This window comes from Ictalurus punctatus, chromosome 3 (assembly GCF_001660625.3).
Source record: "Ictalurus punctatus breed USDA103 chromosome 3, Coco_2.0, whole genome shotgun sequence".
Taxonomy (NCBI): Eukaryota; Metazoa; Chordata; class Actinopteri; order Siluriformes; family Ictaluridae; genus Ictalurus; species Ictalurus punctatus.
The window spans coordinates 35,060,485-35,087,984 of NC_030418.2; the positions used below are offsets into that span (position 1 = coordinate 35,060,485).

The window sequence follows — 27,500 nt, forward strand, 5'->3', positions numbered from 1 at the left end:
CATTAATGCTCCCATACTAATCCCATACTGATTTAATACTGCTCCATTAATACTCCCATACTGAGCCCATACTGATCCTATACTGATCCCATACTGCTCCATTAATGCTCCCACACTGAGCCCATACTGATCCCATACTGATCCCATCCTGTTCCCATACTGCTCCCATACTGATTTAATACTGCTCCATTAATACTCCCATACTGATCCCATACTGCTCCATTAATACTCCCATACTGATCCCATACTGATCCCATACTGATTACATACTGATTTAATACTGCTCCATTAATGCTCCCATACTGATCCCATACTGATCCCATCCTGTTCCCATTCTGCTCCATTAATGCTCCCATACTAATCCCATACTGATCCCATACTGCTCCATTAATGCTCCCACACTGAGCCCATACTGATCCCATGCTGATCCCATCCTGTTCCCATACTGCTCCATTAATGCTCCCATACTGATACCATACTGATTTAATACTGCTCCATTAATACTCCCATACTGAGCCCATACTGATCCCATACTGCTCCATTAATGCTCCCATACTGAGCCCATACTGATCCCATACTGCTCCATTAATGCTCCCACACTGAGCCCATACTGATCCCATACTGATCCCATCCTGATGCCATCCTGTTCCCATACTGCTCCATTAATGCTCCCATACTAATCCCATACTGATCCCATCCTGATCCCATCCTGTTCCCATACTGCTCCATTAATGCTCCCATACTAATCCCATACTGATCCCATCCTGTTCCCATACTGCTCCATTAATGCTCCCATACTGATTACATACTGATTTAATACTGCTCCATTAATACTCCCATACTGATCCCATACTGATCCCATACTGATTACATACTGATTTAATACTGCTCCATTAATACTCCCATACTGATCCCATACTGATCCCATACTGATTACATACTGATTTAATACTGCTCCATTAATGCTCCCATACTGATCCCATACTGCTCCATTAATGCTCCCATACTGATTCCATACTGATCCCATTCTGCTCCATTAATACTCCCACACTGATCCCATACTGATCCCATACTGATTACATACTGATTTAATACTGCTCCATTAATACTCCCATACTGATCCCATACTGATCCCATACTGATTACATACTGATTTAATACTGCTCCATTAATGCCCCCATACTGATCCCATACTGATCCCATACTGCTCCATTAATACTCCCACACTGATCCCATACTGATTTAATACTGCTCCATTAAGGCTCCCATACTAATCCCATACTGATCCCATACTTCCCCATTAATGCTCCCATACTGATCCCATACTGATTTAATACTGCTCTCATACTGATCCCTCATTGCTCCAAAACCAATGTGATAATAATTCAATACTGACGTGATACTGGTCTGATACTGACATACCTTAGTCGACTCCTCTGCAATCTTCTGTTGCTGAATTCTGTGAGATATCGTGATGGGGATGAGTCGTGTCCTGTATTCACATGCAGTCTCAGTGTAAAAAAAAAAAAAAAAAAAAAAAAACATCAGTGTAATAGATGTGTCCTATCTGATCCATATAGTCTCAGTGTGTGTGTGTGTGTGTGTGTGTGTGTGTGTGTGTGTGTGTGATTATGGATTTGATTTTAGCTTTCACATATTAAAAAGTGCTCGACCTGAAACATGGAAGATTCATAGTAAAAAAAAAAAAGAAGCAGTTGCATTTACACTCTGATAGGGAACATATCTGGTTTGGCTGGCATAATGTTAGAATGGGTTATGGAGTGTGTGTGTGTGTGTGTGTGTGTGTGTGCTTATTGTTTATTTCTTCATTTCCTTGTCCATCTCTCCGCTTCTGTCTCTCTCTTCATGCTCTTCTCTTTAGGATCGGGTTTGATTTGTTGTGTTACACTTTTACGTTTTTTTTATGTTGGTGTTGATTTGCGTTTTGTGTGCGTGTGTGTGTGTGTGTGTGTGTGTGTGTTTGCGCGTGTGTGTGTGTGTGTGCGCGTTTGTGTGCGTGTGTTCTGTAGGTTCTCCCATGCCATCCCCTCTCTGCAGTCCATCTGATCACTCACTCCATCCTCCGCCGCACAGCGCCGAGTCCGAGTCAGACGACGAGCTCACACACACACACTGCAGAGAGCACACACACACTGCGGCCCATGGTAAGGGTGAAGAGACTTCTCTTCATCTCTCTCTCTCTCTCTCTCTCTCTCTCTCTCTCTCTCTCTCTCTCTCTCTCCCTCCATCACTCTCTCCACCTCTCTCTCTCTCTCTTCCTCTCTCAATCTGTCTTTCTTTCTGTTTTAACCTCTTTGACCTATAAAGCCCTTTGATGCCTTTTTCAACAGTGGGTGGAGCTTAGCTGTCCATCAAAAGAGGGGGCATGGCTATAAACAGGATGTAGTGATAGACATGAATCACACCGTCTGTACATGTTGCAGTTTTACATGATCGGTGCAGCATTAATAAATTGGAATTACAGTAATTATAAGCTTCACATCTTTGTTCAGCTTCACCACACATTAAGTTGTTTTTCTGTGTGTTTCCATAGAAACAACTCATTTCCGAAGTCGGCTTCTGAATTTGTCTGAGGCGGAATGCGTGAGCCAAAAATAAGTAAATAAAATAAAACAATCCATGAACATTAAGTCCTTAAGAAGCATAGAAATGACTCCTTAGAAATGACTCATTAGAAATGATTATATAGAAGCAATTTCTTTGAAATAATTCCTAAGAAACAACTCAACAGAAACATCCCATAGACATGACTCAGTAGAAACGACTTCATAGAAACAACTCAATAGAAATGACTCCATAAGAATGACTCCTTAGACTCGATTCCATAGAAACGACTCAATAGAAATGACTTCATAGAAATGACTCCTAAGAAACAACTCAACAGAAATGACTCAATAAAAGTGACTCAGTAGAAACGACTCCATAGAAACAACTCCTTACATACAACTCCGTAGAAATGACTCCATAAATGTGACTCATTCTAAATAACTCTTTAGAAACGTCCCTTAGATATGACTCCATAGAAACGACTCCATAAAACGACTCCTTAGAAACGAAACCATAGAAATTACTTTATGGAGACGACTCCATAAATATGACTCCTTAGAAATGACTGAATAGAAACGAGTCATAGAAACGAGTCGAGTCATAAAAATATGACTCGACCTTTCACCGAAGCCGACTTTTGAATTTTACTCTGATCTTCTTTAAAGTGGAAAAAACGATCTAGGAATAAAGAAATGAAATAAAACAGTCCATGACCAAGGCCGTAAGAAGCGTAAACACGACTCCTTATGAACAACTCCGTGCACATGACTCCACAGAAATGACTCGATAGCATCAGCTCCAAAATTGGGCCTGTAGATGTTCATGACATTAATCCTGAAAATGCATCGTTTCTATGGAAATTGTAAAACAAAAAAAACAAAATTTTTTTTTTTTTAAATACTTAAAAAAATTTTTTTTAAAAAGATAGCTCCCTTCTCGCTCACTCGCTCGCTCTCCCTCTCTCCATTTTTTTTCACTCTCTGACCTCTTCTTCGTTCCTCTGGCTACCGTACATCTCACTCCATCACTCCTTTTCCTTCTATAATCTATTTCTACCACACACACACACACACACACACACACACACACACACACACACACACAGTCTGTGAGCTACATCGAGGAATGTAGAATCTCTTATCAGGGAATGTCGTGTTGTTCGAGAACCTGTGGACGTTTTTGTGTAAAATTCCTCCTCTAGCATGTTTTCAGGGTTTTTACTTCCCATCTCTGAGCGGCATTAAGCACTCTGCTGCGTGTGTGTGTGTGTGTGTGTGTGGCTTTGTACTGGAATGAACGGAGGCAGAAAGTCTGGCAGCGTCTCTGATTGATACAACAACATTACTGTAACTACAGCGGGGTCCAAAAGTCTGAGTCCACTACCAGGAACTGGTTTTTATTCCATCAGGTATCAAACGCTCAGATCAGATTTTACTCCTCGGATCCTCATCGCTTCAACATTCCAACATCCTCCTCCTCCTCACACACACACACACACACACACAGTCACGTTTATTATCTCTAACAGCTGTGGAGACGTTTATTTTAGACAAACACCGGGAATTATTGTTGTAGCTGTGGTCGAGGATTTAATCCTTAAATTACACACATCCGTTACACGAGAGTTACACACACGTGTGTCTCAGTTACACGTGATTCTGATCTCGAACTTTTTTCCTTGCGTGATATCGGCTCGCGTGAGGCTCGGGATTAAGTCCAGCGCCACTCTCTGCTGGTTGTGATGTCATCGCAAAATGTCACGCTGAAATGAATAAAGTTATGTTTTGGCTGTAAATACACTCGAAAACACTACAGAACACCAATCGAGAACAATATTAAATATTAAATATGCAACTTGTAATTTATTAAAAACGTTAAAGTCCACAGAAAAGACATGACTGGAGACAGAATCTGGCTCGGAGACATTGCTTATCTGAGGACTGAGATTTTTATGAATTATATTATAATAAAGGTTCTCTGTAAGCATAGCAGGTGAGCGCTTGGTCAGCTTATCCTTCACACCTCGCTCGGCTAATCAACAAAAACGTCGGCATTACTTTATTAATCTGAGCAATACAAAAGAACAGCGAATTAAAAGCGTTATAAAAGCGGCTGCAACCTACGCTCACACGTTACGCCACGTCCTTTTAACACGTCATTTCATAATGTCCTGGATTTATTATCTCCAGGTGCACAAGTATAAAAAATAAATAAATAAAACGTTTAAAACAATACAACAATGCGATGTGATAGATCAAGTGCTGTTTCATTCTGGATTTGGAACTTCGTCAGCCGTCCCGTTCGAGACTCGGACAAGATCGAAACGTTTATATAACGTTTATTTATAGACGTCCCTACAACGCTGTTGCAATGTTTTAGCTTCATAATCTTATAAAAAAAAAAAACATCTGCTTTAATAATTGTTCTCACAGAAACAATAGAAACACTAACGTTTATATGTATCTATATATGTATGTATATGTATAAAAAAACATCTCAGGACATTCAGAAAACGTGACCGACTCTTTTTAATCAAAGGTTCCTAGGGTCACTGTGAAGAATTTAGAGGATTTCGTCAATAAACATGGATTATATATATATATATATATATATATATATATATATATATATATTATAGTATTGCACTTCAGATTGATCTCGAAGTCCATGCTAGCTACCATTAGGACAGTGAGACTTTTGATCGACCAACCAACGACATTTTAGTCACCGCTTACTCTTTCAAAACGTTAAAAAAAAAGCTCGAAACAAATATACGACACGAAGCCGTGGACATTTTTTGTTTTCATTACAGTGACTGTATTTTCCTCCAGACGTCTCATCGAGTCATTGAATTTAAAGCATATGGCATATGGAAGTGCGGGGATTCTGAATCTCGTGCCCAGAAAAGTGTACATAGAAACGACTCCTAAGAAACAACTCAATAGAAACGTCCCTTAGATATGACTCCTTATATACGACTCCATAGAAATGACTTTAAAGAAACAACTCAATAGAAACGTCCCTTACATATGACTCCTTAGATACGACTCCCTAACAACGACTCCTAAGAAACGTCCCTTAGATATGAATCCTTAGATACGACTCCATAGAGACAACTCCTAAGAAACGTCCCTTAGATATGACTCCTTAGGTACGACTCCATAGAAACGACTCCTAAGAAACGTCCCTTAGATATGACTCCATAGAAACGACTCCTAAGAAACAACTCAGTAGAAACGTCCCTTAGACATGACTCCTTAGATACGACTCCATGGAAACGACTCCTAAGAAACGTCCCTTAGATACGACTCCATAGAAACGACTCCTAAGAAACAACTCAATAGAAACGTCCCTTAGATATGACTCCTTAGATACGACTCCCTAAAAACGACTCCTAAGAAACAACTCAATAGAAACGTCCCTTAGATATGACTCCTTAGATACGACTCCCTAAAAACGACTCCTAAGAAACGTCCCTTAGATATGACTCCTTTGATACGACTCCATAGAAACGACTCCTAAGAAATGTCCCTTACATATGACTCCTTAGATACGACTTCATAGAAACGACTCCTAAGAAACGTCCCTTAGATATGACTCCTTAGAAACGACTGCCTAAAAACGACTCCTAAGAAATGTCCCTTAGATATGACTCCTTAGATACGACTCCTAAGAAACAACTCAGTAGAAACGTCCCTTAGACATGACTCCTTAGATACGACTCCCTAAAAACGACTCCTAAGAAATGTCCCTTAGATATGACTCCTTAGATACGACTCCTAAGAAACAACTCAGTAGAAACATCCCTTAGACATGACTCCTTAGATACGACTCCATAGAAACGACTCCTAAGAAATAACTCAATAGAAACGTCCCTTAGATATGACTCCTTAGATACGACTCCTAAGAAATAACTCAATAGAAACGTCCCTTAGATATGACTCCTTAGATACGACTCCTAAGAAACGTCCCTTAGATATGACTCCATAGAAACGACTCCTAAGAAACAACTCAATAGAAATGTCCCTTAGATATGATTCCTTAGATACGACTCCATAGAAACGACTCCTAAGAAACAACTCAATAGAAACGTCCCTTAGATATGACTCCTTAGATACGACTCCATAGAAACGACTCCTAAGAAACAACTCAATAGAAACGTCCCTTAGATATGATTCCTTAGATACGACTCCATAGAAACGACTCCTAAGAAACAACTCAATAGAAACATCTCTTAGATATGACTCCTTAGATACGACTCCATAGAAATGACTCCTAAGAAACGTCCCTTAGATATGACTCCTTAGATATGACTCCATAGAAACGACTCCATAGAAACGACTCCTAAGAAACGACTCCAAAGAAACGACTCCAAAGAAACAAGCTCGTCGTGTGCCCGTGTTCACTGCGTGAACGGAACTCGCGTTATCTGCTGAGCACTCGAGACCAGACGCCGCGTGTCGAGGGAACTGCGCTGTGATCGGAACACTGACTGTTTTGTATTAGTGAAGATGGATGGAGTGAGATTGGAGAGAAACCGTTTAACAAAACCAAAAACACTCACTTTTCAGATCTGAACCATCATTTATCGCTAACACACACAGACACACACACACGCACACACACAGTGCGAGTCTGCGCCGCATTCCTGTCATCCCGCTGTGTGTCTGCTCTGAGAGCTTCAGTGCCTCCAGTCTGTCTGCATCAGCATCACGAGAGGAGTGTAATGTACTGTGTGTGTGTGTGTGTGTGTGTGTGTAATACCCTGCAACCCAGAGTTTAAGAGGGTAATACTGTCTCTCACACAGCTACACACACACACACACACACAGTATAGCAATTGGTGCATCGACTTAAACTGAAAACATATGAGTCTAGATGCAATTTAAAGGAAAACTCCAGTGTTTTTCATCTTAATGTCTATCCACCGCTTCTGTAGTGTGCGTGTGTGTGTGTGTGTGTGTGTGTGTGTGTGTGTGTGTGTGTGTGTGGGAATACAGAAAACCCTTGTGTTCCACACTCACTCATAATAGAAGTGCAGCTGTTGAACTTTTCAATAAAAGTTCACACATTTAAAATAAAACAGTAAAATTCAAAATTAAAGTTCAGCAGTAATATATTTGGATTCTGGATTCTGATTGGTCAGAAGGTGTTGAGTGACGTTTTTTTTTTCTATACGAGCATGACGTTGCGCTCAGCAACCACACGTCCGTTACACACAGCGCACAGGCTAAAACAAAAATTCCTCAAGTTTAAAACTTGTCTTTTAAAGCTGTCTCAATATATACAGTCCCACTAAACCCCACCCCTAAACAGAGATTGACCAATCGTAGCTGAGCAACTGTAACTAGGCACCTTCGAGAAGCGTTTAGGACTTTACCTTTAATGGATAAAATATTCCAAATGAAAAGAAAGCCATTCTCACACACACACACGCGCGAGCCCGAAACGTTGCAGTGTCCTTTAAAGTCCTTTCAATTAATTAAAGGGATTAATTACAATAACGCGTGCAGGAGGTCAAAGCGAGACAGAAATCAGTGCTGCAGGTTCGTCGTGTTCTGGAGACCTCGTTAGAGACGCTGAAAGTGTGTCAGAAACCACGCCCTGTTCACTTCATAGTGCACTATTTCGAGAACGAACCCATTTTGTACTTCAAAAGCATATCATGAAGCAGGAGGGGGAAAATACCCACAATGCACTTCACTGTCCAGATGAGGGAAGCACTTAAAGGTTCTTGGTAGAACCCTATAACTAAATAATCACACGGTTCCACCTAGAACCCTTTTAGAAAGCTGAGAGCCCGTCATTAACTCAGGAACCCAAGGAGTGCAGTGTTACTGTGCCATAAAATCCAAGAGCCAATCACGTTCCAGTATGCAAATAAACTCCACTTTACCAGGAAAAGGGGTGTGGCATGTAGGGTTTGGGAATTTGCATATTTTGCATATTCGTAGACTATAGAATTCTTGACGAGGGTACGAGTACTGGTCGTTTTTTGTGTATTCGATATTTATTTATTTGTTTGTTTGTTTGTTTGTTTATTTGTTCGTTCATCTTTTGTAAGCACTTTATCCTGGTCAGGGCGGCGTGGTATCGTGAGTATATCCCAGGAATACTGAGTCGGAAATTCATCTTGGATGGGATGCCATGCTGATCACTGATTGGATCTGATTTCTGAATATTCATCAGCTTATTATTCAGTACTGAGAACTAATGCTTTATTATTATTATTATTATTATTATTATTATTATTATTATTATTATTATAACGGAAACACACACACACAAACACACATCTATATGCATACACACATACCTATATACCTATACACACACACACACACACACACCCCTGTGTGTGTATGAGGAGAACACAACACTGTAACATTGTACACTGTAGTGTATGACATTATAATGCAGCTGGAATTTTTCCAGAATTGCAGTAGCAGTTACTATACATACGTGTGTGTGTGTGTGTGTGTGTGTGTGTGTGTGTGTGTGTTCTCCCAGCAGGCAGCTTCCAGTCGGGAAGTTAACAGATTTCCTTTTGGTTCTGAGGTTAACATTAGGGTTAGATTGAGGATTAGGAAAGTGGAATTTGATACACATTCATGTGTGTGTACGTGTGTGGACATGTTCATGTGTGTGTGTGTGTGTGTGTGTGTGTGTGTGTGTGTGTGTCTCCAAGCCAAACCAGATCCGTGTCGTTTCTCTCATAATGGAAGAGGCTTTTAGCTAAAGTGGCTCCTTTTCTTAATAGCCACGTGCAGTTATGGCCGACGCGGCTCCGAATCCAAACCCCGAACCAGCTTCCCCAGCTCCACTTCCACTCTTCATTAAGTGCTCTCCTCATACACACGCAGGGGTGTGTGTGTGTGTGTGTGTGTGTGTGTGTGTGTGTGTATAGGTATATAGGTATGTGTGTATGCATATAAACCTGTGTGTGTGTGTGTGTGTATAGGTATATAGGTGTGTGTGTATAGATATAGATGTGTGTGTGTGTGTGTGTGTGTGTGTGTGTGTGTGTGTGTGTGTGTATGTGTATGTGTGCTATTGATCAAAAATCGGGATGCCGTAACAGCTCATTGTTCCGAATGATCACTGCCATTGCATAAGATCACCACTGAGATGAGAGAGAGAGAGCGAGAGAGAGAGAGAGAGAGAGCGAGAGAGAGAGAGAGAGAGAGAGAGAGAGAGAGAGAGAGAGATGGTGGGGTAGAGAAAGAAAAAGAACAAAAGAGCGAGGGAGAGAAAAGAGGATTATTCTGGCTTTAATAGACTGAGTGGATCAGAGTACACACACTCTCAACTCCATATTAAACACACTCACACACACACTCACACACACACACACTAACACACTTACACACTCACATACACACACTGACTCACACACACACACTCACACACACTTTCTCACACACACACACACACACACACACACACACACACACTAACACACTTACACACTCACATACACACACTGACTCACACACACACACATACACACACTCACCACACACTCACATACACACACTGACTCACACACACACACACTCACATACATACACACACACACGCACACTGACTCACACACACTCACACTCACACTCACACACATACTTGTGTAAAAACAGACAGAAAAAGTAAGAAAAAGGTGAGACAAAAATAAAGGGATAGGTGAAAGATAAAAGAGACTCTCAACACACACACACACACACACACACACACACCACATGGATGAGGTTATATGTGTAAAGTGATATGTGTGTATATTTGACCTGTTACGGCTACAGAAGGTAAGAACATTGGGTGTTATTGGGCTGTAACTGACCTGCACACTGCAGAGGAAAAAAATAATAATAAATACATTTAAATTAAAAATCATGAATATCACTGCATTTCTTTTCATCTGATCAAAAACATAAAAATATATAATATAACATAATATGATATAATAAGATATAATATGATATGATATAATAATAAAAGCAGGTGGATTGAATATAGCTGATGACATAAAGGGTCATTTAAATACAGTCACAATTGTTTGTTTGTTTATTTATTTATTTTCAGTAGTCGCAGAAAGCCTAATATAACAATTTCATTTGAAAGGAGTGGTTTGGATATAGCTCGATTTATTTATTTCCTGTTGTCATTGAACAATAAATAAATAAATATATATATTTTTTGTATGAACCAAGCCTAATCAATAAAATAATAATAATAATAATAATAATAATAATAATAATAATAATGAAAGGGGCGGTCTCTTTCCAATTGTCATTAAAAAAAAAAAAAAACCTTAAAGCCTAATCAAAATAAAGAACTTTTGTAAATGAAACAGGGTTTGTTTATTTATTTATTTTATTTGAATATGACCATAATCATTTCCTCTAATTGAACATTTCCTTCCTTTATTTGTTAAATATTATAATTTTCCTATAAATCTATATATCACCATTGCTTGTGTTTTGCAGAAATCTGGTGTATTGTGAAACTGAAACTCGGAGATGTTATCTCTGACGTGTTGCACACTCGTACATCAAACACAAACACTTCCGATAATCTTTTAATTAAATTCAATTAATTATTTAAATGAAATCGTTTCATATTTTTTCTTCTTTTTTTTAAACCTTCGTGCAGCAGTTAGTTTGATAGAGTAGTTCAGTAGAAAGCATACAGATTTAGTCGCCTAATTATTGTGGCATAGCGTAATTAATCATGAAGTCAGTCTGTAATTAAACATTAATTAAACATTAAGTCTCCTGCACTGTTTCATTAACGCCTGAAATGTTTTATTTCGTAAAGCTGTTTTTTTTATTAGGGCAGTCGCTTTACCATTTTTAGTGAACCTGAATCTAAAGAGGTTTAAAACACGTTAGATTATTATTATTATTATTATTATTATTATTATTATTATTATTATTATTATTATTTGTTCTTTTGTTTTGTTTTGTTTTTTAAACCCACCACTAACACTATGCATCTTTGGAAGATGATAAAGGCTTCGCTAGCAACATTTTTATGGATTATTAAAGTTAATACTAAGAGAAGAATAGAAAAAAAAAAATAAGGAAAGGAAATTAAGAGAAAGTCAAATTTACTTTAAAAAAGAAAACAAACAAACAAACAAAGGAAAGAATATCGATTAAAATTGCAACATGTCCCTGAATGTATATTTATTTTAATTTCGTTTAATGATTCCCAATGTGTTTATTGTTTAGATTTTTGAAATGTTATTTATTTATTTATTTATTTATTTATTTATTTTTTTATTTTAACATGGCACCACTCTACAACTTTGGAGGACATTAAAGACTTTGCTAGTGATATACATGTTAACTTACATTTTTATGGACTATTAAAGAAAATTAAGAGAGAGAAATAAATACATGCATAAATAAACAAACAAATAAATGAGTAGTGTGTGCAAGTTTTTGTTTTTGCTAACCTGTCACCACCCCACAGCTTCAGAGGACAATGACTTTATCAGTGAAAATTACACGAAAGGAAAAATTAAACAAATAAAATTAAAAAGGAGAGAATATTGGTTAAATTAGTGTTTTATAGATAGATAGATAGATAGATAGAGAGAGAGAGAGAGAGGTAGGTACATAGATAGAGAGAGAGAGAGAGAGAGAGAGAGAGAGAGAGATTTTCACCACCCTTAAAGACTTTGCTAGAAAGAAAAGTATAATGTTAATAATAAAATTAAGAGAAAGAAAACAGAACAAGTAAATAAATAAATAAATAAATAAATAAATGAATGAATAAATAAATAAATAAATAAATAAATAAACAAGTAAATAAATAAATAAATAAATGTAGAGAGGAGAGAATGTTGATGAATGTGGATTCTATTTTGTGATGTCATATAACAACAAGAATCAAAATGAATTGAAAACGTGTGTGTGTGTGTGTGTGTGTGTGTGTGTGTGTAACCAGTCACCACCACACTCGTCTTGGGAGAACGTTAGGGAGTTTGCTAGCAGCATATGTATAAAGTTATATTTTTATGGACTATTAACGTCACCTGTAAAAGAAGAAAAGAAAAGAAATGAATGAATTCAAGAAGGAAGAAGTATTGACTACAACCGTGTCATTTAATTAAACCGATTAGAGAGTGTTTTCGCTGCTTTATCAGTGCGATGCTTTTCCTTGATTTGATCAGATAAACGACAGATCAGTCGAGATTTAGATTTTACGTAACAACAGATCAGAGGAAGGAAATGAAACATGGCACAATACAGAGAGATATAAAGAAGCCATGGGTCACGTCTGCTGAGAGTGATTATCGTTTGGCTCACACACACACACACACACACACACTCACACACACACACACACACACACACACACCTCGATCACTTTTGTCAAACTCACTGAGCATGAAAGTAGTAATTTTACAGCACAGGAACTACAGTAACATTTACTCAAGCTGTACGAGGCGCCCTACACACACGCATACACACACACACACACACACACACACACACACACACATACACACTAACTTTTTCACATTTTTACATTTACATCTTTGCTTCAAGGACAGTGAGTTAGAGGGAGCAATGATCCATACTACACTACACACTGAAATAGGAAGTGTTCCATCTGTCACACACACACACACACACACACACACACACACACACACACACACACACACACACACACACAGCTGGCGTGTTAGGAATACTTCATTTTAAAGTTCGTTTCAGGGGGCAGAGTTAGTGTTTGTAGCTTTAATCACTTATTTTATACGGTTTACAGTAGATTTAAAGTTTCGCCCTCACTTGTGAAAAGTTCTGTGGGTTTTTTAACGATATCACAATGTCAGTAATATGAGGTTTCTTATGTAAGGTTTCTGACATAATGTTTTTGAAATTGAGATGTCTAGCATGGTAGTTTTAACATCAAAGTTCTAATTAATTCTAGAATTCTAGTTTTGTGCTCTATTGTAACATTTGGAATGCAAAATTCATTATGTAACTTTTCATAACAGAGCATATCGATTATAACATTTCTAACTCCGTAACTCATAACGCAACCCTTTAATATTAGTTTCCTCCATGTACCATTCATAAGGCAACATTTATAAAGTGCCATTCATAATGTAACATTCATTATATAGCATTCATAGTGTAATATTCATAAACATAACATTCAAATTGTAACATTCAAAATGTATCATTCATTATGTAACATTCATTGTATACCATTCATTATATAACATTAATTACATAAAATTCATAATGTAACATTCATTATATAACATTCCTAATGTAACATTCTTTATATAGCATTCATTAAAAAACATTCTAAATGTTTCATAACATTCATTATGTAACATTCAAAACGTAACACTCATTACATAGCATTCATTATGCAACATTCATTATATAACCTTCATTATATAACATTCATTACATAGCATTCAAAACATAACATTCATAATATAACATTAATTACTTAATATTCAAAATAATTGCATTCATTATGTAACATTCAAAACATTTCAGAATGTAAAATTCAATATTTCTTGTACAACATTTGTAGCTAGTAGTGTAGTGTAACATTTCTAACATGCCGTATCTAATGTAATGTAATTTCCAATATGAAATAGAATGAAATGTTCCTAATGTAACATTGCAAAGCTTTTAAAGTGTTGATTTTCATGTAACTACTTCATTCCTGTTGCGTGTCATTTCTAATGTCTGCGCGTTTTAGCTATGACTTTATTTTCACCGTTGCTAACGTGACGGTTGTAACGTGACGTACTGAACATCGTTGTTTCTCACGTTACATTTTGAAAGTGATCTCCCTGGCTCAGGTTTTGAGCATAAGGTTCCCAGGGTGGCGTTTTCAACTTGACATTTTAGCGTGTGATTTCCACCATGACGTCTCTGACGTGACATTTTAAGGTGACATTTCTAATGTGTGGGTTTTAATATGTGACATTTTGTAACATCGCATTCCTTCTGTAACTTTCCTCACGTGCCATTGTTGCTGTTGGCGATACACTGCATAATGATTTGAAATGAATTTCTCAAAGCGTGTGTGTGTGTGTTTGCTGTCTGTTACAGCAGAGTTGCATGGAGCGAATCCCGGATGTGTCCACACATGCACACACACAAACACACACACACACACCGCTGTGTGGAAAGCAGTAGCACCTCTGCGCTAGTTGTCGAGAGTGTTGTATGATATAAGGTTGATTGGTTCGGTTTGCCTTTCCTCATTAAAAAGTGTGTGTGTGTGTGTGCATGTGTGTGCGTATAAGTGTGTGTGTGAAAGAGTGTGTGTGTTCTTCTGAAACTTGAGCACTGAGAAAAATCTCCAGGTTTCTTCCAATTAAAATAACATCAACACCTAAAAGCGTCATCATCTCTAATCTTTAGACCGTGATTATTCCTTATTTAGAGGAACTGCGTTAATTGGCGATCTTTTTGTCAGGCGTGAGGTGTGTTCAGAGATTAACATCCTCCAGGGCTCGAGGCTGCTGCGTTTCTCAAAAAAATACAAGCTCAAGCTAGAGAAAATCGTAATTAACCCTTTGTTCAATCAGTTTTTTTATTTTACTGAACATTGGAAAAAGGATTTTTAAAAAAAAATAACAACATGAAGCCCTGTGTGCTTGTCTCAGAAAAAAAAATCAAGTTAAATTGATAATGTGCTCTCTCACTCTCTCTCACTCTCTCGCTCTCTCTCTCACACACACACACACAGTTATATTTATCATTAATATATGATTAATGCACACATACTCTACTATACATTTTATGTATAGATCTGGAAACTTCTGGAAATTAAATGTTTAGCATGTTAAAATCTGATTAAAGTGAAAAATGAGAAAATCACATTTAAAGATTTCATTGCAGTTCCACTGAAAGACGTCCCGCTTAGGTGAACTCACTTCTTAGCCCCTGAGGTAAACTCACTTCTTAGCCCCTGAGGTAAATTCAATTCTTTTTTTAAAACCTGAGGTAAACTCACTTCTTTTCTTAGTATCTGAGGTAAACTCACTTCTTTCTTAGTGCCTGAGGTAAACTCACTTCTTGCTACCTGAGGTAAACACTACCTTCTTAATGCCTGAGGTAAACTCACTCCTTTTCTTAGCACTTGAGGTAAACTCACTCCTTTTCTTAGCACCTGAGGTAAACTCACTTCTTTCTTAGCACCTGAGGTAAACTCACTTCTTTCTTAGCACCTGAGGTAAACACTACTGTCTTAGCACCTGAGGTAAACTCACTTATTTTTTTAAAACCTGAGGTAAACTCACTTCTTTCTACCTGAGGTAAACACTACCTTCTTAGTGCCTGAGGTAAACTCACTTCTTAGACCCTGAGGTAAACTCACTTCTTAGCCCCTGAGGTAAATTCAATTCTTTTTTTAAAGCCTGAGGCAAAATCACTTATTTTTTTTAAAACCTGAGGTAAACTCACTTCTTTTTTTAAACCTGAGGTAAACTCACTTCCTAGCACCTGAGGTAAACTCACTTCTTTTTTTAAAATCTGAGGTAAACTCACTTCTTTTCTTAGCATCTGAGGTAAACTCACTTCTTTCTTAGTGCCTGAGGTAAACTCACTTCTTGCTACCTGAGGTAAACACTACCTTCTTAGTGCCTGAGGTAAACTCACTCCTTTTCTTAGCACTTGAGGTAAACTCACTTCTTTTCTTAGCACCTGAGGTAAACTCACTTCTTTCTTAGCACCTGAGGTAAACACTACTGTCTTAGCACCTGAGGTAAACTCACTTATTTTTTTAAAACCTGAGGTAAACTCACTTCTTTCTTAGTACCTGAGGTAAACACTACTTTCTTAGCACCTGAGGTACACCTTTAGACAATCTGACTGTGTTTGTTAAATTGGCAAAGCAAGGTTAGAATTCAGCCTATTTTTATGTCCTATTAAAGTAGAGACGTCAAAAATTTAATTGTCGGTATAAAAACTCCAACTTGTTCAGCTGCTTTCGAGAATTCAGTTCTAGCGGTTTCCCTACAGTGTCTTTAAAAATTCCTCAAGTGTAATAAATGTTCACAGATTACCTTTCCCAATTTATTTTTAGATATGTGACATAGTGAAATAACCTCTCTGTTCATGAAGCATATTATCCTTCGCTTTGTGTAGAAATACAAAGTAAATAAACAATGAATGAATGATTTCCGTTCAAAAAAAGATTTCCATTCAGAGTAAAAATCAGATCTGGTCCAAATCCCTCCTCAGTTCCTGTCAGGAAGATTCCTCAGAATAGCTTTTCATTGATATTGAGATGAAAATATTTCATACAGGGGATTTTAAAAATAAACATTACAGCTATAAAACCTAAAGGAAAAATAAAGAAATACCCCTGAGGTGGTCGGACATCGGCTTTCTTTTAACATCAAAACATGACAGCGTGATCAGAACTCTTTCGTCCTGCATTAGAAGATTTTATTGTGAATTATTGAAAGCTCGGTGGAGACAGAGACAGCCTTGAGTGTTCTCGAGTTCAGATAAATATCCTGCGCGTCAAACCAACAAGCTGTCGGATTTCACTCCTCATTTAGTGTGTTTGAACAAGCTTCTGTTTATCGCGCACGTTCGATTGCTGTAATCTCATATTCAATTTCCCCCGTCCTCCTCCATTGCCTCTCATCTACGAGTCTGCACTTTAATTCACCCTTTTATTCGCTGATATCAGGGGACTCATCAAACTGGAGAATAATATCTCCGCGACACGCGCCGCAATTACTCTGAATTATCACGCCTTATAAACCTGCGGTTCAGAACAAAATGCTCGGCGTCTCAGGAAAATCGTAAATTGCCTCTCGCTGCTGTTTGGCAGTTTGAGAAATCTATAACGCGCCGAAATATCTGTAATTACACATCTTTCTTTCTTTCTTTCTTTGTTTTCCACTCGCTCTTTCTCTCTTTGTTCTGTCGCAATCCTGACTGCTTTTTGCTCTTTTCTCATTCACTTCCGGTTAGCGAACAGCGACGGCTAGTCAACTCCGAATCTGTTTTCACCGTGTTTACTACGAGAAGCGCTAACGAGAGTATTTGCCAGGGGCGTTAGCCGGATTGTTAATCATCCGGGGCTGGGCCCAGAATCTTCTCCATCAAAAAACTTTTAAAAACTTACTTCTAAATAGACTTTCCATGCATTTTTTTTTCTTGCAGTAGAGTTTTGTTTTATGGAAGCTGAGGTAACTTAGCTGTCAATGTATGACATGATCAGAAAAATTGGATCAAACTTGCCTCGGGTGTTGTCACTGTATGTAGGACGACCAGACGGATAAAATATTAAACTTTTCTAACTAGGCTAGTTTGGTGTCGCTAGCCAAGAGGAGACACAGCTAAGCTATCACTGTATGTGTTTAGCTGCTACAGAGTCGTGTAGAGTTCATTATCGTTCCTTCTGCTCTGCTTAGATCATCTTCGCGTAAACTAGAACTCATATAGACGTTTACACGCCTTGTTCTCCTGCTCAGGATCAGAGGATGTTTCCGTTTCTGTTTCAACTCCTTTACTGCTTTAAAAACATTATTTTTAGTCGTGTATATCGAGTTCCCCCTTACTGACTGTGTGAGCTAGCGTTTAGCAGATTCAGTTCACTCCGATATAAAATCACAACACCGCCGTCGTCTTTTACTGACGTTCAGTTACGTAGCGACGAACCGCTCCGAGTGGAGAAGTATTCAGGGCTGATGAGATATCTCGCCCAGTGTCTGCAAAGTAAACCTTTGAGTTGTCACCAAGGACACAAAAAAACAACAACGCAGCTTGTCATGCTACTGAGAAGCGTGAACTGGTCTGACACTGGAGACTGACACTGGAGACTCCTTCCATAAATGTAAGCTAACAGTTTCTGACCAATCGTATAAACAGAAGTCAGTGATTATGGTGATGTGCTGATCCACATTCCCTCCAAATCTCTCTCTCTCTCTCTCTCTCTGCTTTTCTTTTATCTTCACATCCCACTGATCTCATCACATCACTGGTCCTCGGCGTGTCAATATTTAAAAAGCACTCCGTCCCTCAGAAGATCATAGAGAGGCGAGGAGATAAATGTCATAACCTGCTGCTATTTATCCTCCTCAAATAGCACAGCGGCCGAGCTGTCTCTACTCCAAGAGGGGTCCTGCTGGAGGCTCGCACTCACCCACACTCACCCACTCTCATCCCTCCGTCCACTCGCTTCATCCCTCTGTTCGGTTTGCGTCCCTCCGTTTCATCCCAATGACCCCATGACATTAATAATAAGAAAAACACACCCACTTCCTGTTTGGAGAGGAAGTGCACCTGCTGGAAAACGGACTGGTGTAGTTATGGCATCCATCTCTCTCTTTCTTTAACTTCTGTGTCTAATGTGCCTTCTTTCTTTCTTTCTTTCTTTCATTCAGTGAATCTAATAATCTATCTATCTATCTATCTATCTATCTATCTATCTATCTATCTATCTGTCTGTTTATTTATTTGTTTGTTTGTTTGCTTTCTTTTTTTCTTTTGGTCTATATTTTTATATTTCTCACTCAAGCTTTCTTTGTGTGTTTCTCTCTCTCTTTCTCTCTGTGTAATAAATGGTGCAGTTTGTGTGTGTGTGTGTGTGTGTGTGTGTGTGTGTGTGAGAGAGAGAGAGAGAGAGAGAGAGAGAGAGAGAGAGAGAGAGAGACGGTGAGACGTGTCTCTTTTGCACTGCTGGTTATAACACACGAATCCAGCTGTGATCTTTCCATCGCTTCCCCTCTTCATCCCCCTCTCCTCTCATTCATTAGTGGATGGGGGGGGGGGGGTGGATTAGGGGGTGATGGAGGAGTGTGTGTGGTGAGGGTGTGTGTGAGTGTGTGTGTGTGTGTGTGTGTGTGTGTGTGTGATGGAGGGATGTGCTATTAAATTGCCTATTAGGGAGAAAAAGAAAAAATATATCAGCAGGAGAGACCTTGAATCACCCTCCTTTTTCTTTCACACTTTTTTCTCTCTCTTTCCATTTTTTTGTGATTGATGTCACCTCGACGTGGTGCGCACACACACACACGCACACACGCACACACACACACACACACACACGCACACACGCACACACCTGTCATCCACAGGCACTTCACAAAAGAGGTATTTTCAATTCTGTATGGGTCGTTGAACAGAGGACATCATGTCCTGACCACACACACACACACACACACACACACACACACTCCACACACACACACACACGCACACACACTCCACACACACACACACACACGCACACACAGGTTGAGCTCTGCTGTAGTGACTGATTTACCCTCCTGACTCTCTGATACTGCTGTGTAGGGTCGCTTTAATTCTTTACCATTTACTCTCTTTCCCCCCCCCCCCCCTTCATCTCTCTCTCTCTCTCTCTCTCTCTCTCTCTTCATGTCTCTCACTCTCTTTCTTTCTCTCTTCATGTCTCTCACTCTCTTTCTTTCTCTCTTCACATCTCTCTCTTCATCTCTCTCTCTTCATGTCTCTCACTCTCTTTCTTTCTCTCTTCACATCTCTCTTCATCTCTCTCTCTCTTCATGTCTCTCACTCTCTTTCTTTCTCTCGTCATCTCTCTCTCTTCATCTCTCTCTCTCTTCATGTCTCTCACTCTCTTTCTTTCTCTCTTCACATCTCTCTCTTCATCTCTCTCTCTCTTCATGTCTCTCACTCTCTTTCTTTCTCTCTTCACATCTCTCTCTTCATCTCTCTCTCTCTTCATGTCTCTCACTCTCTTTCTTTCTCTCGTCATCTCTCTCTCTTCATCTCTCTCTCTCTTCATGTCTCTCACTCTCTTTCTTTCTCTCTTCACATCTCTCTCTTCATCTCTCTCTCTCTTCATGTCTCTCACTCTCTTTCTTTCTCTCGTCATCTCTCTCTCTTCATCTCTCTCTCTCTTCATGTCTCTCACTCTCTTTCTTTCTCTCTTCACATCTCTCTTCATCTCTCTCTCTCTCTCTCTCTCTCTCTCTCTCTTCATGTCTCTCACTCTCTTTCTTTCTCTCTTCATATCTCTCTCTTCGTCTCTCTCTCTCCCTTCATGTCTCTCACTCTCTCACTCTCTTCATCTCTCTCACTCTTTCTCTCTTCATCTCTCTCACTCTCTTTCTTTCTCTTTTCATCTTTCACTCTCTTTCTTTCTCTCATCTCTCTCACTCTCTCTTTCTCTTCATCTCTCTCTCTTCATCTCTCTCTCTCTCTTCATCTCTCTCTTTCTCTCGCTTCATCTCTCTCTTCATCTCTCTCACTCACTCTCACTGTATTTCTCTTCATCTCTCTCTCGTCATCTCTCTCTCTCACTCTCCCTCTCACTCTCTCTTTCAATCTCTCTCTCTTCATCTCACTCTCTCTCGCGCCTAATTGATGTTTGAATCACGACTTAGAATTCCGCCGATGCCACAGATTTCCGTAGCCGGGAGTCTGTCTGGGTGGGAGGGGCATACTCTGTCTCCATCTGTCAGTTACAGCTGTGGGCTCGTGTATGTAGAAGAGGGCGGATAGCTCTTTCCTCCGAGTGGAAAACACCAACCTGCAGTTCAGATAGATCTGGTTTCACGTGTCTCAGACGTGGTAAAACGTCACCGCTGGTGTTTAATCGACAGGCAGGACCGATATCTTCCTGACATCAGACGCGTTTACGTCGTGGTGCTTCAAGCAGGATCATTATCGTTGGACCCTATACATTGATGACGGCTGAGAGTTCGTCCGCCATCTTGCTCGAGCCGAGAGGCTTCGGAAAACATGACGTCGTCATTTCCATTAAGGGAACGCAGTGAGCGGTTTTTGCGGTGCATCATGGGATTTTTAGGGCGCGAACATTCCAGCGATTAAAATGGCAGCCTGCCTGATCAGCGCCCTGAGGGAGCTGATTGAGACGCGCCCGCTGTCTGACCAAACAGAATCGGCTTCCGATTCCCAAACTGTGAAGCGTGCTATCATTATAAATCTGTCTTTATTTATAGTGTGATAGTGCTGTAGTGTTGTAGTGTTGTAGTGTTGTATTACCACGCACAGTTGGTTTTTTGACTACTTTTAGCTCTTCATTTTGGAGTGTGTGTCTCTCTCGAGGAAACTCTGCGTTTTTACATTAACAGCGTATCCTATTTAACCAAAAATATGTCTTTTCCTAATTTTCAACCCATCAAGTAAATTGTCCTGCACTCTCTCTTTCTCTCTCTCTCTTTCTCTCTCTCTCTCTCTGTCTCTCTCTCTCTCTCTCGCCCTCTCTCTCTCTCTCTCTCTTTCTCTCTGTCTCTCTCTTTCTCTTCCCGTCTCTATTTTTCTCGCTTGCTCTCTCTCTCTTTCTCTCTCTCTCTCTCTCTCTTTCTCTCTCGCTCTCTCTGTCTCTCTCTGTCTCTGTCTCTCTCTTTCTCTTCCCCTCTCTCTCTCTCTGTCTCTCTATTTTTCTCGCTTGCTCTCTCTCTCTTTCTCTCTCACTCTCGTTCTCTCTCTCTCTCACTCTCTCTTTCTTTCTCTCTCTCTGTCTCTCTCTTGCTTTCTCTCTCTTTCTCTTCCCCTCTCTCTCTCTGTCTCTCTTTCTCTCTCACTCTCTCGTTCTCTCTCTCTCACTCTCTCTCTCTCTCTTTCTCTCTCTCTGTCTCTCTCTCTGTCTCTCTCTCGCTTTCTCTCTCTTTCTCTTCCCCTCTCTCTCTCTCTGTCTCTCTCTCTTACTCGCTTGCTCTCTTTCTCTCTCTCTCTCTCTCTCTTTCTTTCTCTCTCACTCTCACGCTCTCTCTCAGTCTCTCATTCTCTCTCTCTCTCTCTCTCTCTCTCTCTCTCTCTCTTTCTTTCTCTCTCACTCTCACGCTCTCTCTCAGTCTCTCATTCTCTCTCTCTCTCTCTCTCTCTCTCTCTCTGTCTCTCTCTCTTACTCGCTTGCTCTCTTTCTCTCTCTCTCTCTCTCTCTCTCTTTCTTTCTCTCTCTCTCTCTCAGTCTCTCATTCTCTCTCTCTCTCTCTCTCTCTCTCTCTCTCTCTCTCTCTCTCTCTCTCTGGTATGATGTCATGGTTTTTATGTGTTTGTTGATGACACCGCAAAAAGACGTAAAGCTTTTAACGTGTCACACACATGACCAGGTCACGGTCGACCAATCAGCATTTCTGTGTCTATGAATATGGAGTCTGAAGTCAGGTATGATGTCATGGTTTTAGTGTGTGTGTGTGTGTGCGTGTGTGTGTGTGTGTGTGTGTGTATAAAGCTTTTAAAGTGAGACCCTCCACCGGCATTCTCTCTGTTTCTGTTTAATGTGAGATTAAAGTGTGTCTTTAAATTTAAACGTACGTGGCTTCCCCAGATGTAGTCGATCAACATGCTAATGTAGCTAACAGGTAATGAATGCTAATAGCCTCCAGTTTAGCATAATGCTTTCAGTGTCTCAAATAGGCAAGCTGATGTGGTTTCTATAAACGTGGACAAAACAGCATCACAGCAGAATTAAAAAACAAAACAAGCTCCTCACAGCCCCTTCACTTTCTTCCTCTGAAACATGTCGTGGCGTAACGTGCGAAGGCGGAGCTTGTCCATTAGTGCATCAGACTAATATTGTATATCATTCACGTGTATTCACATGTGCTGCTGAGTTCTGGATTGTGATTGGTCAGGAGGTGTTGATTAATTACCTAGAACAGTAGCTCAGGATTCTATTAATGCGCTCGCTCTGATATGTTGTTTCTATAGCAACAGCCCATTCCCATTCACATAGACGTGCGTAATCGTTGTTTCTCCTTTGTGAAGCAAAGAGACGTCTATTTACCATTCACGGAAGGAGTCTCCGGTGGCAGTGTTAAGTTGCAAATTTGTTATATTATTTTTATTCGAGATTCATTCTGCCGCTTTGTTTAGCCAAACCGTGTTTTTTTATACAAGTGTGTACAAATTTCGACACGCTAAACTTTTCCCTTTTTTTACCCTAAAGAAGCAAACTTCAGACACGGAGCACGCCTCGGCTGATCGACTCCATTTGTTTATAACCATCACTTTAAGACTCAGGAGCTCTTTTCTTCCTTTATCTTTAAAACAGCACTTGTCTTCCGTTTCCTCCTTTTGTTTTTTGCGTCTATTGTGCTCGCTGAGAGCGCTCTGACAGTAATTGATTGGACGACGTCGCAATCTTTTACCGCGTTGCGTCCTATTGAGCTTTTGTACCTGCGCGTTACGTCCTTCACAAACACAAGAAACTTTTTTCTCTCTCTCTCTCTCTTTTTTTTTTTGGCGAGGCGATAAGAGCCAGAGCTCGTTTACAGAAAGCATCGATGGATCATTAACATCCAGTCCACCGAGCGGCTCAGGTTTCTTAATTAGCGTCTCATTTACTCTAAAAGTCAATAAAATCTGTTTGGGCCGTGTGTAAGTCTCCACTCAGGCTCATCCTGGGGTATTTTGTAGTGCGTTGGGGAATTAGATGCTATGTACTAGCGTACTGGATTAGAGGGTTAATAACCTGTTATTTTTCTACCAAGTCCGCTTCTTCATCTCTGTTTTTTTAAACTGTAAGCCACTGACATTTAATATACAGACTAGTTTTACAGATATTGTTCGCTAGTTAGCTAATATGAGCTAACAACAAGATTTCTGAGAGAATTGTTAAGATAATCATCGTGGATTTTCATAAACAACAGTGCTAACACTAGTTAGCTAGCTAATATGAGCTAACCTGACAGGATTTCTGAGAGAATTATTAAGATAATCATCGTACATTTTCATAAACGGCAGTGCTAACACTAGCTAGCTGGATAACACGAGATAATATCAAGATTTCTGACAGAATTATTAAGATAATCATCATAGATTTTAGGGCGCACGGTGGCTTAGTGGTCAGCACCTCCGGGGTCGGGGGTTCGATTCCCGCCGTGGCCCTGTGTGTGTGTGCGGAGTTTGCATGTTCTCCCCGTGCTGCGGGGGTTTCCTCCGGGTACTCCGGTTTCCTCCCCCAGTCCAAAGACATGTACGGTAGGCTGATTGGTGTGTCTAAAGTGTCCGTAGTGTATGAATGGGTGTGTGAGTGTGTGTGAGTGTATGTGATTGTGCCCTGCAATGGATTGGCACCCTGTCCAGGGTGTACCCCGCCTTGTGCCCGATGCTCCCTGGGATAGACTCCAGGTTTCCCGTGACCCTGAAAAGGAGTAAGCGGTTGAAGATGGATGGATGGATCATAGATTTTCATAAACAACAGTGCTAACACAAGCTAGCTAGCTAATATGAGCTATCCTGACAGTATTTCTGAGAGAATTTTTAAGATAATCATCATAGATTTTCATAAACGGCAGTGCTAAAATTAGCTAGCTAGCTAATATGAGCTAACCTGTAAGTTTCTGAGAGCATTTCTGTATCACATTCATAATATTAATAATATTCCCTGGTATTTTATTCTAGCATGGCAAAAATATGCTAAAATGTGGCGGGATTTCTGAGAGAACCGTTATGGATATTAATAAATGTCAGTGCTAATGCTAGCTAGCTACAATAAGTAAACCTGCCAGGATTACTGTGAGGATTGTACAGTCATATTCATGAATGTTAATAATATTTAATGCTAAAGGATTTCTGAGAGAATTCTTAAGGTAACTATCGTAGATATTCGTAAAATTTTGTGCCAAAGCTAGCTAGCTAACTAACATGGGCTAATCTGACAGGATTCCTAAGAGGAATATAATACATGCTCAAAGTATTTACTGCGGATGTTAATTAGCTAGCTAACATGAGCTAACTTGACCGAGAATTGACGGCTAGTATAATTGAGTATCGCGTAACCTAAAAACTTTTATATAATTGAATAATTCTAAGCTATTATTTGAACTAGAGCGATAAACATAATTCTCATCATCGTCCGGTGTTTACAATTTATTACGAATTAAAAGTCAGATTTTTTCCCCCGTTACTCAGAGATCTGGATTTTGCAATCTTGCGAGTTTTCCGCTAATCGTTGCAAGGCACCAGCAATCAGCGGCGTGTGTTAGGGGTGTGCACGTGTTAGCGTTTTAAAAGGAAACCCACGGCGTCGTGAGTTCTGCGTGAACAGGATATCGATATTTTCAATAATAAGGATCAACTGAGTGAAATTGTGTTAGTGTTTGATACCTGATGGAATAAAAACCAGTTCCTGGTAGTGGACTCAGACTTTTGGACCCCGCTGTAGTTACAGTAATGTTGTTGTATCAATCAGAGACGCTGCCAGACTTTCTGCCTCCGTTCATTCCAGTACACACACACACACACACACACACACACACACACACACTCTCTCTCTCTCTCTCTCTCTCTCTCTCTCTCTCACACACACACACACACACACAGCTGAGCTCTTAACTGTAGTGAATGATGGGAATTAAAGACCTGAAAAACCGTGTTAGAGAGATTCTCTGACTAAAACTCCCTCGTAACAGAGATTAACTCTTTCAGACGTCGACACAGCTCAGTCAACGCTCAGTCTCAGTCAGTGCTCAGTCGACGTCATTACACCACAGCGCTGTGAGCTATTCACTCAGGAGGATGTTGATTAGTTTTCTATAACAGCAGCTCTGGCAGTAATGCAGCTGCAGATCACGGGTTTATTTATAATGCGTCATGGTTTCTATAGTAATGTCTTGTTCACATGGACTTGTACTGTGGACATTTTCTAATATTAATAATAAAGAGATTCTTGTATAATTATTGATATGATGTTATGTCTGTTTATGGAAGGAGGTATTTATAACAGTCAGGGGAAAGAAAGAAAGTGCAGAGTATTGAACACTGAGAAATAAACACTGATCACTGAACACTGAACACTGAGAACTCAACACTGAGGACTGAACACTGAGGATTGAAAACTGAGGACTGAACACTGAGCACTGAGGATTGAAAACTGAGGACTAAGGATTGAAAACTGAGGACTGAGCACTGAGGACTGAGGATTGAAAACTGAGGACTAAGGATTGAAAACTGAGGACTGAGCACTGAGGATTGAAAACTGAGGACTGAACACTGAGCACTGAGGACTGAGGATTGAAAACTGAGGACTGAACACTGAGGACTGAACACTGAGCACTGAGGACTGAGGATTGAAAACTGAGGACTGAACACTGAGGACTGAACACTGAGCACTGAGGACTGAGGATTGAAAACTGAGGACTGAACACTGAGCACTGAGGACTGAGGATTGAAAACTGAGGACTGAACACTGAGGACTGAGTGTAATGTCCAGATCAGTGCGAGAGACAGAGGACAGGATGAGAAATGACACACCGGCATGTTGTTGATAAATAATCTTTCCTTTCCATGCGCTCGTATCAAACCCTCAACACCGGCCTCGTCTCTCTGCGACTCACCTGCTGCTGAAATGTCAGTTTAGCATCTCGACACATTACTGACATTTCCCTTGGAGGGAAAATAATCCAGAGAAAACAAAACATGGATTTCTCACAACAGCTCCCTACTGAAAAGCGAAAAAAAAAAAAATTCTTCTGGGTGAAGCTCTGACCTCATTACTGAATTTCGGAAAAAGACTCGAGAACACGTAAGCAACTGTGTGTAGACGTGCGAATAATACCTTATATATATATATATATATATATATATATATATATATATATATATATATATATATATATATATATATATATTATATTAGATTGTATGCTTATTAAACACAATATTGTTGTGTATGTGTGTGTGTGTGTGTGAGAGTGTGCAAAAGCACTTAAAAATAGAAACCAATAGCTTGTTAAAAGAGCGTGAGACGTTTGAGATGGAGCTGGTCATGACATGTAGCACACACACACGTAAGCAGTCACACACACGTGTGTATTAGAGTGTCCTTGCTACACACAAACACACACACACACACACACACAGATAAGACAGAAGGTGAGATAAATAAGCAACACAATCACAGTGTTTTAACAGCTATCAGATGATGCTCCTCACACACACACACACACACACACACACACACACACACACACACAG

General features: G+C 39.7%; 1 protein-coding gene across 4 annotated transcripts in view; it reads left to right on the top strand.

The window, feature by feature from the left end:
- Positions 1 to 27,500, top strand: part of tenm3 (teneurin transmembrane protein 3) — a 256,963-nt gene that overhangs the window by 50,052 nt on the left and 179,411 nt on the right. For all 4 annotated transcript variants that reach the window (XM_053679906.1, XM_053679908.1, XM_053679907.1 and 1 more), the window contains exon 2: positions 2,031 to 2,165. In XM_053679906.1, the coding sequence (XP_053535881.1) occupies positions 2,039 to 2,165 (127 nt within the window). In that variant the 5' untranslated portion in view covers positions 2,031 to 2,038. The remainder of the gene's footprint in view (positions 1 to 2,030; positions 2,166 to 27,500) is intronic.